The sequence below is a fragment of the Leuciscus leuciscus genome, assembly GCF_965113295.1.
Source record: "Leuciscus leuciscus genome assembly, chromosome: 15".
Taxonomy (NCBI): domain Eukaryota; kingdom Metazoa; phylum Chordata; class Actinopteri; order Cypriniformes; family Leuciscidae; genus Leuciscus; species Leuciscus leuciscus.
The window spans coordinates 35,452,606-35,468,880 of NC_138739.1; the positions used below are offsets into that span (position 1 = coordinate 35,452,606).

The following is a 16,275-nucleotide window of genomic DNA, read 5'->3' on the forward strand; positions in this document are numbered from 1 at the left end:
CTTTGCTCCTTACAGAAAAGAAAAATAGCCTTAAGTTTTACGTTATCTTTCAACCCCCTAGTATTTAAAGAAATAAAGGAAAACATTTAGGTGATAAGTAGATAGCTTATAAACAGTGCACAAAAAGTGTTATCGATGCGCAGGAATGAGTCATTAGTCCTAAATCTACATGTTTAGTGTAACTAATCCTCTATACACTATAGAGGGAATAAAGAATACTACAAACCGAACAGCTATTGTAACAAAGGACTATTTAAATATGGAATTAACTTCGTCTACTTTGTTGTGTTTTCCTAAATTTTGGCAGAAAGCTATTGTAGACTACCTTAAGAAAAAAAATAAATAATTATGTCCAGCTTTAAAAACATTTAATAGGTAAACAACCAGTAACTGCCATATGCTGGAGTGCAAAAAAAAAAAAAAAAAAAACTTTTTTTTTTGGAGTCATAAACGTATCAATGACCATATACTTCAATCATAACATCAGCTTATTTAACCCCGGATATTCAGTGATGCATTAAACAAAGTGCGGGTAGTGTTGATACTTACATATCAAAACGTTTATGTCAACCAAATAAACATAATAATAATAATTCTCAGTCAAACGTGAGTGCAGGCAGAATTTCGACAGCCATTCAAATGATGGCAAAACAAGAGATCAATTGGGGTCCACTCTCCGGTTATCGATCAGCGCGTAACCTTCCTTTAAGAATGCCCTTTTACCCGTCTTTCTGGCTTCTTGAACCAGTGGCCACAGCTTTGCACGCGCCTCCCGGTCTTCCTTCGAGAAGTCTTCTTTGAATCGAATGTGCATGTCTCTACACACTCTCGCATCCTTCGATTTCTTCCAAACATCATCCCGCACCGTTCTCATCCCGAACTGAATAATGATCACTCTCGGTGTATTATTTGAGGTAGCGGCGTCGCCTTTCCTTCCCAGTCGGTGAACGGTGTCTACGGTGTCGCGCAGCCGCTCCACAGACATTGGAACAACTCTTGTCAGTATCCCAATGACAACTTCTCTCGTGTCCTCGCCATCCTTTTCAGGGAGACCAATCATCCTCAGATTCCACCTTCTTTTATATCGGGTTTGCTCTGCACATGCTTCTTTTAACAAGCTGTTTTCTCTCTGAAGGCCTCCTATTTTTTTTTGAAGCGCACAGATTTCTTCACGGTTTTCTTTAGTTGCGGTTGTGTTAGCTTCGATACGTCTGTCGAAACTTTTCAAGAGTTCCGTCTGCTCGTCCATTTTTCTGGTCAGAGCTTGTACTGCATGAAGAATTGCAGCGCCAGTATTCACGTCCTCAATTTCACTTTGGTGTCTCTGTTTCTTTGGATTTAGCTGTTTAACCGGCGTATGTTCTTTGTTAATTTTGTCTTTTTTGGATGAATGTTGCTCAGCTTCCATTTCTCCCTCAATGTCAAAATCGTCACATGCCTCGTGGAGAGCAGCCAAATTGTAATTGTGGTCGGACATGATTCCAAAAAAAACAAACAAGAAAATGTCGACACTACATTAAATATCTGTTTAGTAGAGGGGTTGTTACACTAGTTTATCACATTTCAAGGACTAAAAATAAACTTTTTACCGGAGCCTGCAAAAGTGTTACCACTCACTCCGCCATCTTGAAAAACCCCCCAGGTTTTTCATCCACACACACACGCAGTAAAAATTACCCTACCCACGTGATCTACGAGGGACGTCCCGCCATTTGGAGCAGCCATCTTGACGGAATAGAAAATGCTAAACCGCTGGTGATAATACAGCTTGTGGCGAAATATTCATCTATTGACCAACCTTTGCGGTGATGATTGAAAGATCCTTCCCCGCTGGCGTCCAAATCAAAGAGTTGCTGACCCATCCGAACTCGTGATACCGATAGCCTGCTAAGCTTTTGTATGCTTTTAATGAAGCTCCGGTGTAGCGTGATGGGAAGTGAATAAGGTAGCTGTAAATGTCACCGAACTCAATGTCAGGAAGTTCTTCTACACATTTAATGCCTGTAAAAAGAACTCGTGGTGCTTCATATGGATCTATGATTCCTAATTATTAAGTTGGCTTGAGAGAGCCAACTTACTGATATTGTACTTAAACTTAATATTATTCTTCTTCTTCTGAGACTAAAAAAATATAACTTTAATACAGCCTAGAGCTTTAACTCTACATACTCCAAACTCGGCTCAGACCTTCAGACTATTCTGACTCGGTATGCTATATCTTTTCTAACTGATCGGACTTACGGTTTTCCTAAAAATGACGATCAAAACTCGGAAAAACTCCCATTGACTTTTTCAAACTGACCAACCGACAAAAATTCAAATCTAAATCCCTTGAAGACTAAACCAAACTGCCGTTCTATATACTATATGAGCCACTGAGACTCATTTAAACTAAGAAACTCATCTATCTATCTACTTCAAACTAAATTAAACTTCAAACTAAATTAAACTTCAAACTAATTTCAACTTTAAACTTCAAACTAATTTAAACTTTAAACTAATTTAAACTTCAAACTACTAAATTTACTTCATTTAAACTAATAAACTCATCTATCTATCTACTTCAAACTAAATTAAACTTCAAACTAAATTAAACTTCAAACTAATTTAAACTTTAAACTTCAAACTAATTTAAACTTTAAACTAATTTAAACTTCAAACTACTAAATTTACTTCATTTAAACTAATAAACTCATCTATCTATCTACTTCAAACTAAATTAAACTTCAAACTAATTTAAACTTTAAACTTCAAACTAATTTAAACTTTAAACTAATTTAAACTTCAAATTTACTTCATTTAAACTTATAAACTCTAAACTCATACACTTATAAACTAATTAACTTGTAAACTCATGAATTCATAGACTTATGAACTCTTAAACTCATAAATGTATAAACTCTGAACTCTTAAACTCAAACTCTTAACTCATTTAAACTTATAAACTCAAAAACTCGTACACTTATAAACTCATCAATTTATACTTATAAACTCTAAACTCATAAACTCTGAGTGTGCGTGTGTGTCTGAGTGAGTGTGTGAGCGAGTTAGTGTGTGTGTGTCTGTCTATCTATCTATCTATCTATCTATCTTAAACTTCAAACTACTTTAAACTACTTTAAACTTCAAACCACTTTAAACTTCTTAATTTAACCAAACTTGAGTACCCTAGCAACCGTTTTGCAAGACCTATATCTCTGTATCAGAACATCGTATAGAGATGAGGTTTGGCTCTTTTGACTCATGCTAGCAAACAGCACTTTCAACATGCTACACATGCTAGCAGTGAATAGCTACATGCTAATAGCGATTAGTTAAGTAAGAACTCTATAAAAACTCCATAGTAACCATCTGTGACAACTACCAACCAACCTAGTAACACCATATCAACCACCCAAAAGACCCTAGCAACCACCCAAAATATCCTAGCAACCACCCAGAACACCCTAGCAACCACCTAGCAACCACCCAAAACACCCTAGCAACCGCCTAGCAACCACCCAAAAGACCCTAGCAACCACCCAAAATACCCTAGCAACACCATAGCAACCACACAAAACATCCTGGTAACCACCCATAACACCCTAGCAACCACCTAGCAACCACCCAGAACACCCTAGCAACCACCCAGAACACCCTAGCAACCACCCAAAACACCCTAGCAACCACCCAAAATACCCTAGCAACACCATAGCAACCACACAAAACATCCTAGTAACCACCATAACACCCTAGCAACCGCCTAGCAACCACCCAGAACACCCTAGCAACCACCCAAAACACCATAGCAACCACCCAAAATATCCTAGCAACCGCCTAGCAACCACCCAGAATACCCTAGCAACCACCCAAAACACCCTAGCAACCACCCAGAATACCCTAGCAACCACCCAAAATACCCTAGCAACCGACTAGCAACCACCCAAAAGACCCTAGCAACCACCCTAAATATCCTAGCAACCGCATAGCAACCACCCAGAATACCCTAGCAACCACCCAAAACACCCTAGCAACCACCCAGAACACCCTAGCAACCGCCTAGCAACCACCCAAAAGACCCTAGCAACCACCCAAAAGACCCTAGCAACCACCCAAAATATCCTAGCAACCGCCTAGCAACCACCCAGAATACCCTAGCAACCACCCAAAACACTTAAATATTTAAATATAAAATTTTAATAATTCTGTGTCATTTTTCAATGTCAGTCTTTTCACTATTTACATGTTTATGCCCAAAATGCTATAATATGCAAAGTAGTTGACTGTCATTCTCCTCTACCCTTTGTACATTATTGATTAAATAGCCTAACGTTAGCCTATTTAAAAATTGTTACAGGCACCTCGCGAGCATTCATTCATTCAACTATTTTAAAAGACTGGAATGAACACCAGCACACACAAGCAATCTTTTTTTATAGTCAATTTAATAAAAAAATGTAACAACAGGTATGAAATGTCAGAAAGAGAAAAAAAACTTAATGGGAAGACGAGCATAGGACTGCTGCAGCTTAGTGGATAAATATATTTAGCCTATTTATTATTAAGATTGCACAGTTGGAAAGAAAATATATTTATAGGAACATTTCAGCAGGCTCAAGATAATTAGTACAGTGACCATTATTCATTATTTTAATCAATTCGCCGCCATAAAACGTGATAATCCGCATTCTCATGTAGAGCCCGACCGATATATCGGCGGGCCGATATTAGGCATTTTCCAAACTATCGGTATCGGCATTTATAATGGCCGATAAATGAATAAATGTTATGAGTGTTGGCGCTGCATAGTTTGTCCACCAGAGGGCACTCTACAAGGAATAACATCTAACATCAATAGCCGCGTTTCCACTGTCGGGCCAGGGCCGGGCCGTGCTAGTGCGTGCCAGTTGCGTTTCCACTGTCACTTCCCGGGCTTGATCGGGGCTTACTCGGGGCCAACGGCCAGGATTTCTGGCCCGTCGAATACCTTGGGCCAGAGCGGGCCAGCTCGGGCTAGAGGAGTGGTTACAAACAGAGGCGGAGTTCACCTGAGTCGGGAGACGGCAGCGCCGGATGATTCTGTCAGCATTAAAGACTTTTAAAATAATTTAACTCGCGTTCATGTTTGAATGCCTTCTGTTTGTGATGCAAAAGACTATGCGCGCTAACCATTACCATAGTAAACATAGTAAACGCTTGAAGATACGCATAGTAAAAAAACATAGTGAACGCTTGAAAAAATCCGACCAATCATAAAGGCTATCACAGTCATGTTTTTATTTTATCTGTCAGTAGCCTACGTCTCGTCTCTTTATTCCGGACTATCATGATAAAATAAAGCAAAGGAGTCGAGAGAGTGCTAAAGCTCCTCAGGTCGTATTTTTGGTGGCATATATTTGTAGAAATGATCATTCTTTCTAAATGTGATGTAACTATGTCCTGTAACTACCAGATAAACAGTAACAGACGCGACTGAAGAAGTAAGTGTGTCCTTCTTCTTTTGTGAAATAGACCTAACGTTAACGGTAATTTATTTCTGAGTGACTAATGTGCAATTTTGACATAAATTAATTCATTATGATCAATGTATCACTTTTTATTGTAAACCTGTGGTAAAACATCGAAGCTTGGGTTTTAAATATTCAAGTAAACAACAAAAATGCCAGCAAACGGCCGCTTTTATCATGTTTGTTTTCAACGCTGTTTCCAGTGATTTCTGATTCGTTTTCTGATAAAACTTCCATTTGTTGGTGAATGGGTTAGTGTGACGTTGTTCCAGAGAGGCGTGTTACGGGCGTGTTTTAGTGAAGCGCTGTGGAGCTTCTGGCCCGACAGTGGAAACGCAGGCCTGGTGCTATATAGGCACCATATATATAGGCACGGCCCGTTTAAAGCCCTGGCTCGCACTGGCCCGACAGTGGAAAAGCTTGGAAATCACAACGAACTTATTCTGCCTAAATAAAGTAATGATTACTGTATTTATAACTAGCATATCTGTAGTTCCAGTTTCTGCATTGTAAAACGTAAGTTAGGCACGTGAGGAGTGAACATTTAGACATAGAGAAAAAGTATCAAACATAGCCTGTGCATAAAAGTTAGCTTTTCTTTTACACGTGTGTGAAATCCAAGTGTGCGTTGCTGACTTCGTTTAACCGCAGCATTAACGAGTCACATAATGTATTTAGTGCATCACTAAGTAGTAGATTTTAGAAGGCAGGCAGCAAATGATGATTGAAAATGGTTTGTTGTAGCTTGATGGAATAGATGGATAGAATTAAAAGAGTGCAGGTAAAGGGATAAGCAAGTTGACATTGTAATTATAAGGTAGCTTATAACATTGACATTTGGCAGACGCTTTTATCAAAAGCGACTTACATTGCATTTCAAGGTACACATTTACAATCTTATCAGTTCTTCACACACACACATTATTACATAATTGAATTATTACTGTCAATATTAATAATAATAGTTTACTTTTTTTGTTCAAAGGACTTGTAAGTTTCATATCTTAAGTTTGTATTTTTATACATTATATTTATCAGAACTTTAATATATTCTGTTCTGTTGTGACAATAAAACAAATTATCATATTATTTTAGTAAGGCTGAGGACTCTTAAATAACAACAAATAACTAATGTTAGGGAAATCTGTTCATGTTTTGTTACGCGTTTCTGGATTAAAAAAAAAATATATATATCGGCCGATATATCGGATTTTTAAATCACCAAATATTTGTATCGGTGTCGGCCTTAAAAATCCTTTATCGGTCGGGCTCTATTCTCATGTATGTGCGCTTGTGCAATAGTATTCCGTCAAAATGGCTGACACGCGGCTAGGGGTCACGTGACTGGGAGATCCCTATACTGACAATATATTTAAATTAAATGCAATCAAACGGTTTGTGATTTTGCTTATTTTATTTTAATATCTTATATTATGTATGATCTCTTACCTTGGTGTTTGTTTCTTTGGTTCCTCATTGTTTACTCATGGTTGCTCATTCTATTCTTTTATTTTGCCATTTTCGGTCATTCCTACTATTCTGTGCCATTTCAGCTTGGTAAATTTCTATCAAAAAAGTTAAAATTTCCATGATTTAATAATTTTATCTGAAGAATGGGTTTTTACACTACAAGAAAAATATATTGGTCCAGCTCAGGAAATGACTCTAATAATTTTGACCAAATTCTTCACACATGCAAAGGCCAAATGTCCAATGTTACAGGACATTCTCATATCAATTAATAAATGTTTTGAATTCACACTTATTGAAATATTTACATTTTCTAAGAGCTAAAATGTCCCTCACTTTACCCTGCAAATGTATTTTAACAAAGTGTTCATCAACAAGCATTATCTTGAAAAAAGTTGTTGTATTTTAAGGCACAGTGGTAATTTCAACACATTTCTTTTAGAATAAAAAGACATTTCAATGGAATTTTGTCCCATTTTTAAATCATTTCATTTTGCCATTTCGTTCCCTAAAATTAACCACAAAGATATGCATAACATTTGTTGAACTTATTTTCTTAACTTAAAAAACACACAGAGGTAACAGGGTGGACAGAGGGGTAACAGGGTGGACATCACACCACTGAACAACAATAAATGTCATCAACTCATTTACCCTGGCACCCCCTGAAGAAGAAAGACACATGTCCACATCAACATTCAAACTTACATTTTTTTCAGACAACTTAAAATTCACACTTAAACATATTTATATAGTACTAGTGCAAAATGCCCGTGCAAAATCAGTTTTTGAGTTTTTTTAGTAATTGTTGGTTTGGTGTGTTTGAGTGCTCATTGTTACAATTACACAGCAAAAGTTCAGTGACATTTTTATTTGTGCATGGTAGAAAGCACAAAGTGAACTCCGAGAAAACGCTATGCTTGAGCAAACAGTGTGTGAATAGGCTACTATAAATGATGGCTGTGAAAGAGACTGTGAATGCATTGAATAGGATATGTTTAGTTGGTGAATACACAGTATGAAATGTAATATTCAGAAGTAAACAGCATAGCTGACTTACAGATTCAGTTAACATCCACAAATGAATAAGCGCGTCGATTCAGGGAGCAGTGCAAAGTGCCCGTACAAAATCAGTTTTTGTGAGCAGATCGCCGTCAAAAAAGTTCAGGAGATTTTTCTTAGCGATGGCTGATTTCAACAGTTTCAATATGATAAAAAATAACTTTTATATTGATTCAATGGATTAATTGCATTTTGAAAAAAAAGTGTCATGAATTTATTGCATTTTTTGGGGGGGAAATAATCCGTTTTTATAATAAATCTTTGAAAATCAAAATCTGGATTTGAATTTTTTATGTTATTATAACCTAAAGATGGTATGTGAAAGTTTGAAACAGAAAATAGTGGTTTTCATCTTGCCACTTTCTTGGTAAAGAAAACACATTTTTACCCATATTAATCAAAATGGATTTATCACGTTTTGGAACCAAACTATAATATTCAGAAGTAAACAGTGTCGCTGACAGAGTGTTTGTCAGAATGTTTATTTTTAAACCACAACCTTCTAAGTGCTTTTACCGATATATGTCTTTAGCATTTCTAATCCAAACAACGTCAAACTTGGCACTGCACTTACTCGTGCCCGTAGCGAGACACCTGTCAAGTTTGAAATCCATCGGACTAATGGTTCGAGAGATATGCGAGAGATATGCGCGTCTGCGTGGCGTTTTCTATGTCTTTGCACAGAAGCGTGTCTGATGCGGTGCTGCTACAATGAGGGCTATTTCGGGAGTTGGTCGAAAGATAGAGTTAGAAATATAGAAATATAGGAGTGTTAGAAATATAGGGGAGAGAGTTGTGGAGGCCTATAATTCATGTTAAATATATAGCCTACTGATACAGCAAAGACTACGTCGGCAGTATTGACAAAATAGGCTACAGAATATTTCATTCTGTATTGACAGGTGCAATATTTGAATATCGAAAATTATTATTATTATGTAATAAGATAATGATAAAGCCAAGTGCAATATTTTGAAAATCGATAATATTATCTGCATTTGTCTCGAGCCGCGTCTGAGACGCGAGCGTCTCACGCAGGCAGTGTGCAAACTCTAACCTGTTCACATGGGAGCCGAAATAAAAACGGACACGCCACGCAGCTGAGCTGATGGAGATTTGCCGTTCGATCGGTAAGATAGTTAACCTCGTTTAAGCCTGCATAGCCATTCCTACTAACGTTACTACTACTATTTAACATATTAAACATCACATAGTCACATGCTAACTTCAGCGCGCATGGCACAGTAATAAAGAAGTAAACAGCGTAGCTTTAAATAAACATTATTAAGAAGTAAACAGTGTGACTTACCGATTCAGTTAACATCCAGAGAGTGTGTGTTTGTTTATTTTTAAACCACAGTCCATTATGTCAGAATGTTTATTTTTAAACCACAACCTTTTAAAAATGATATATTTAACGATATCTTAAGCATTTCTCACCCAAACAACGTCAAACTTGGCACTGCACTTTCTCGTTCCCGTGGCAAGACACCTGTCAAATTTCAAATCCATCGGACTAACGGTTCGAGAGATATGTGGTTAACAGACATACACACACACAGACAGACAGACGTTTCTGTAATTTATAGATAGATACACTCAAATTTATTTTTGCCTCTTGTTAAATTTAATGAATTAAAATAAGCTAAAGTAACACGATTGTTTAATATTTTGTCACAACTTAATTTAATTGTGTTCAATCAACCTAATATATTTTTGTTAATATATCAACCCAGGGCTTAAAGTATTCCGGCCGGGGGCCGGATTTCCGGCTTGAGGGCAGGTCCGGCCTCCGGCACAGGCAAAATTTATTTAGCAGGCTGTAAATTACAGTCGGAGGCACTTTCGGCGCGGACGCGCTTGGAAAAACGAGCGCGTCGCTTCCATTATGAGCGCGCATACCGCGTGGCTACATTTGAAATAACGAACTTGAGCGCGCAAAAGACGCGATATGTGAACGCGATATGTTCCCTTCAACCTACCACCTTGATTCAAGAGTCAGCGCGCACAGCTGTCACAGCCAATGGGAGCATGATATTAGGTTGTCTTAGCCAATTGCTAGAGAGGAGGGCGGGTCTTGTGCAGGAAGTGAACCAGTTCGCAGTTAGCTTGTACACACGCTATGGAGAATGGAGTTTATCAAACCAGGAGAAAATACATCTGCTTTGGAGAAGAAAGTAAAAAACAACTGGCGCTGGGCATGGCTTGAAGAAAGAGGACAAGACGGGAAGGCTTTAGGCACTTGGTGCAGTAAACTTCCGGAGCCTGGAGCTTGTTTTTGCATAGTTTGCCACAAAAAGCTTCACTATGCCACTAGCGGTAAAAAAAACACTTGTCCGTCATGATGGAGATAAGACGCACAGAGCTATCGTGCGCAGTCTACAGTATACGACCACGTTACCTGGAGCAGAAACTACGGCAACTCCTCTGACCTCTTTCACTGACCGTGTATGTGAGCAAAAGTTAAGACTGTGTGCATTTATATCTCAACACGACTTATCGTTCACAATTTCACAACCACTTGTGGATCTATGTAAAAAGTTGGCCGAGGACAAAACTGCTTTGTCTAAACTGTTGTCTAAACTGCTGTCGAACCAGCAAGTAAGCTATTTAAATACACACGGCCTCGCTTTACAATTCAAAAAAGATCTTTCGGACAAACTAAAAAAAACAATGTTTTCTCTGAACATTGATGAGTCGACAAACAACAATGTAGACCGAATATTAAATGTGTTGGTCAGATTTTTCGACGAGGAAAGTGGAACGATAACAACACAGCATTTGGCTAGCAAAATGGTAAATGTGGCAACAGCTCCTATTCTTATGGAAGAGCTAGGGGGTATTTTAGCTTCGTACAAACTTGAATGGAAGCAAGTAATAAGCATTCTTATGGACAACTGTGCTGTCATGCGTGGAAAGAAGGGGGGCGTGGAGGCCTATGCACGCAAAGAAAATCCCTGTCTACTGGACATATCAGGATACACCGTTCATATGGTCTCAAACAGCGCTAAAGCCCTACTTAATCCATTTGGCACAGAAGTACAGGACTTTTGTTCAGATATTTATTATGACATTGAAAAGTCTCCTAAGCAAAAAGACATCTTTTCAGAATACCAAAGTCTCTTGCACAAACTCCAAAAGAGCTTGGTGCGACCCATCAGCAGCAGGTTTCTTCAGATGCTTGATGTATGCAACAGGGTGGATGAAGTCATGGATTCCTTGGTTGTCTATTACTACCATCTTTTACCACCAGATGAAGAACATAACTACAGGTAATATTATTTTGTACTTTATGTATAATTTTGGAAAATAATTCATTAATTTCGTTTATTGACTTTCTTACTAGGATTTGGCATATTAATCAGGGATATGTGTTTTTGCTGCAGATGGTTGCTAGCTGAAGTACTGCAGAGAAATGCAGTGTCAGTTCAGGAAAGGGCAAGAATAACATTTCTGCAACAGCAACAAGCCAAAGCCTACCGAACACAGGCAAACAAAGACAGGAAGTCACGATTATTAGTGCTTTTTACAGACTATGAAAGATTGAGAGTAGTGATCGACATCTTCAGAGGTATTTTAATTAAGAAAGTGTATATGACTAAATGTTAATAAATGTAAGAATACTTGGAAGGCACTGAATGAGGATGATTATTCACTTGGAGAATTTTGTTTGTGCTTGTTACATTTAGAATATTTTAGCACCATATAACGAATTGGGATTCACTACATATGTCCATGAACATCAGTTTTGAGTCATTATATTTTTCTAGTGTAGAATATGTATGTTTATTAACTAATTCTTATTTTATAATGATGTTTAATTAAAATGTCCTCTTTTGTGTACAGGAGTTCTCCCAACGTTCCAAAGTTTCCTCAAAAAACTTCAATACGAGGAACCAATGGTGCACTTACTTCACGCAGAGATGGTGGCTTTGGTCAGAGAGCTGCTCAGTAAGTTCATGAAGCCTGAGTCCATTGGCCTAAGTGCAAAAGACATCCTAAAGGTCGATGTTCATTGCAGAGACTTGCACTTGTCAGACAAAAGGCTCTCTGTTGGACAATTCTGCTTCTCTAAACTGAACAAAGCACAATTGGAGAAAAAGCTATGGGTTTCAAGTATCTATTCTAGTCTGAGAGAAGGATACATCAGAGCAGCAGCATTTCTGCTAAAAAACCTTCCACTTAATAATAAAATAATCACATCCCTGTCAGCACTCAATCCAGCTTTATTGCAGGAGGACTCAGTTTGCACTGCATTTCTTACATTAGGCAGGGCTTTGCCAAATGTTGTGGCACCAGAAGACCTAGGGAAACTCAATGAGGAAGTACGGGCCTATCAAATTGATGGTGAGCTGGTTTCCCGTGCAAATCTATATAAAGATGAGGAAATGAGTGTAGATGTTGGTTGGTGGAGCCCCATTGTGGCTATGAAAAATGATGAGGGAGATGAGAGATATCCGGTCCTTAACATGCTGGTAAAAGCTTTACTTAGCTTATTTACAGGACCTCTGGTTGAGGGATCTTTCAATCAAATGGATGACATTTTTGAGGTGGATAGATGTTGCATGAATATTGAAACGTATGAGGGCCTGGCAATAGTCAAATCCAGTTTAAAAGCAAGACGGATGACTGCTGCAAACATGACAATAGATCAACCGATGAGGAGAACATGTCTGTTGGCATATCAAACTTATCAGACACACACCTGGATAGGAAGAAGGAAAGGAAACGTGCAGAGGCAATGAAAAAACTGAGTGAAGCACCCAGAGCCAGCTCCTCTGCACCCAAAGCCAGCTCTTCTGCACCCAAAACCAGCCATTCTGCAGCCAAAGCCAGCTCCTCTGCACCCAGAGCCAGCTCCTCTGCACCCAAAACCAGCTCTTCTGCACCCAAAACCAGCCCTTCTGCACCCAAAGCCAGCTCTTCTGCACCCAAAACCAGCTCTTCTGCACCCAAAACCAGCTCTTCTGCACCCAAAGCCAGCTCTTCTGCACCCAAAGCCAAAGCCAGCTCTTCTGCACCCAAAACCAGCCATTCTGCAGCCAAAGCCAGCTCTTCTGCACCCAGAGCCAGCTCCTCTGCACCCAAAACCATCCCTTCTGCAGCCAAAGCCAGCTCTTCTGCACCCAGAGCCAGCTCCTCTGCACCCAAAACCAGCTCTTCTGCACCCAAAACCAGCTCTTCTGCACCCAAAACCAGCCCTTCTGCACCCAAAGCCAGCTCTTCTGCACCCAAAACCAGCTCTTCTGCACACAAAACCAGCTCTTCTGCAGCCAAAGCCAGCTCTTCTGCACCCAAAACCAGCTCTTCTGCACCCAAAACCAGCTCTTCTGCACACAAAACCAGCTCTTCTGCAGCCAAAGCCAAAGCCAGCTCTTCTGCACCCAAAACCAGCTCTTCTGCACCCAGAGCCAGCTCCTCTGCACCCAGAACCAGCTCTTCTGCACCCAAAACCAGCTCTTCTGCACCCAAAACCAGCCCTTCTGCACCCAAAGCCAGCTCTTCTGCACCCAAAAACAGCTCTTCTGCACACAAAACCAGCTCTTCTGCAGCCAAAGCCAGCTCTTCTGCACCCAAAGCCAGCTCTTCTGCACCCAAAACCAGCTCTTCTGCACACAAAACCAGCTCTTCTGCAGCCAAAGCCAGCTCTTCTGCACCCAAAGCCAAAGCCAGCCCTTCTGCACCCAAAGCCAGCTCTTCTGCACCCAAAACCAGCTCTTCTGCACACAAAACCAGCTCTTCTGCAGCCAAAGCCAGCTCTTCTGCACCCAAAACCAGCTCTTCTGCACCCAAAACCAGCTCTTCTGCACACAAAACCAGCTCTTCTGCAGCCAAAGCCAAAGCCAGCTCTTCTGCACCCAAAACCAGCTCTTCTGCACCCAGAGCCAGCTCCTCTGCACCCAAAACCAGCTCTTCTGCACCCAAAACCAGCTCTTCTGCACCCAAAACCAGCTCTTCTGCACCCAAAACCAGCCCTTCTGCACCCAAAGCCAGCTCTTCTGCACCCAAAACCAGCTCTTCTGCACACAAAACCAGCTCTTCTGCAGCCAAAGCCAGCTCTTCTGCACCCAAAGCCAGCTCTTCTGCACCCAAAACCAGCTCTTCTGCACACAAAACCAGCTCTTCTGCACCCAAAGCCAAAGCCAGCTCTTCTGCACCCAAAACCAGCTCTTCACTGCAAATGATGAAATTTAAGGTAATAAACGCTTGAATTAAGTTTTTTTTATTTTTTTTTATCTTGAATTGAATACATTTTGACTGTCTTAAAACAAGATTTGCCAATGGGACAAACCTTTTAGTCTCATTTCAAGTGCAGTTGCAATGTATTTCTCAATCCAAAGGACAATTTTGCTTGTCCTATTAGCAAATCTTGTTTTAAGACAGTCAAAATACTCAAATCAAGATAAATGTTGCCTAATTCAAGCTATTTGTGACTTAGGTTTTGTCACTTTTTGCAGTTTTCTGCAGCCAAAGCCACCTCTTCACTGCAAATGATGAAATATAAGGTAATACATGCTTGAATTAAGTGTTTTTATATCTTGAATTAAGTATTTTGACATTTGCCAATGGGACTCGCAGTTTAGTCTTATTTCAAGTGCAGTTGCAATGTATTTCTCATTCCGAAGGAAATTTTTTGCTTGTCCCATTAGAAAATCTAAATTTTGTCTAATTCAAGCAATTTTATTTCAAGACTTATTTTTTTGTCACTTTTTGCAGTGTTCTGCAGCCAGCTCCTCCTCTGAGTCCAAAGCCAGCTCCTCCTCTGAGTCCAAAGCCAGCTCCTCCTCTGAGTCCAAAGCCAGCTCCTCCTCTGAGTCCAAAGCCAGCTCCTCCTCTGAGTCCAAAGCCAGCTCCTCCTCTGAGTCCAAAGCCAGCTCCTCCTCTGAGTCCAAAGCCAGCTCCTCCTCTGCAGCCAAAGCAGCCATGACCTATTCAACAGAAGTACTTTCTGTCAAAACTTTGAAAAGAAGATGCTTAGATCTTGCTTAGAAATTAGATTTAGAATGATTAATAGCCTTTTGAGTTGCACTAAGATTGTAATACAGTACAGTATTACGCTACAGTAGTTTTCTAACATCTATGCATTTATTGGTTTGATGCACTTGTGTTTTTAATGTTCTCTAACTAATTCAAATGTCTATTTAAGTTGGCAAAGTTTTCTGTTTTGGTCAAAGCACCTAAGAATGTTTGCACATTTCAGAGTGAGCAATGTTGCTGTTTGCACATTACAAAGAAAGCAGTGGTGAATGCACTTTGCCATTAACATGTTTCAAAGCTAGCAATTCAATAAATGTTGCCACAAACATTCATGTTATGTTATTTTCTTGACACAGTAAGCCTAGTATTGCAAAAGTTTCAATTATTTTGGCACAATAGTTGTTAATGCGTTGAAAATATGACTGTGCTGTTGCTCATAGAATTGGTTAATAGAAAAAACGGGCTTGGTAAAAGTCCTGGTTGAGCCACAGTAAAGTTCAGGCTCAGGATTTTTTTTCACTTTAAGCCCTGCCCTATATATATATATATAAGTTTACTTAATTAATTTGTGTGAAAACTACATGAATCATTTTTGTTGACAACTAACTGGGCAGTGGATCTGTAGTTCCCAGCATGCTTTGCAAGGGACTGCATTAGGAGGGTAAATTTAGGGATTAAAGTGTTATTTTATGTGTTTTTCTGTAAATGGAAAGATGTTGTTTGTTAATGTTAGTGTTTAATATTCAGTTATGTTAGAAACTTAGAGGACTTTCTGTAATGTTTTTGAATTTTGTGGTTACCATTGTGCAGAAGAGTGTAGCGTCGCTTCTTTTCTGCTGCAGACAACGGTGCCATTTCCTGAAAAATACGTACATACCATTTAAGCTACTCTTTCTTGAAGGTATATAACAAATAAATGTATAATACTAGAGCCCGACCGATATAGGATTTTTAAGGCCGATACCGATACAAATATTTGGTGATTTAAAAATCCGATATATCGGCCGATATATATATATATATATATTTTTTTTTTACTTAAAAAGCATGCTTAAAGAGGTTGCAACACATGCAGCAACAAAGAATCACAAACGGCAGTTGCGCAGTAACACTAATGTAATGCGGTCACAGGTGTGTGTTTGTTGAGTACTTTACAACGGCTTCGAACACGGCTCAACCAATCAGAATCAAGGACTGGAACTATCCGTTTTATAAAAACAAATTAAGCTCCATCCTTTATCTTTACTAAAAGTAGTGCGAACGACAATCTGCATTAATA

General features: G+C 39.2%; 2 protein-coding genes across 7 annotated transcripts in view; one reads left to right on the forward strand and one right to left on the reverse strand.

Annotated features, from left to right (window-relative positions):
* The window catches only part of LOC309475151 (uncharacterized protein), a 343,736-nt gene that overhangs the window by 251,539 nt on the left and 75,922 nt on the right, over nucleotides 1–16,275 (forward strand). The gene's annotated exons all lie outside the window — the stretch shown is intronic.
* On the reverse strand, nucleotides 11,376–14,944 carry LOC309474936 (uncharacterized protein; the record flags this gene model as incomplete). Its single annotated transcript, XM_082137554.1, has 3 exons — nucleotides 11,376–14,071; nucleotides 14,135–14,224; nucleotides 14,734–14,944. The coding sequence occupies 3 exons, from the start codon at nucleotides 14,942–14,944 to the stop codon at nucleotides 12,618–12,620; spliced, it is 1,755 nt and encodes a 584-aa protein (XP_081993680.1). The 3' UTR covers nucleotides 11,376–12,617.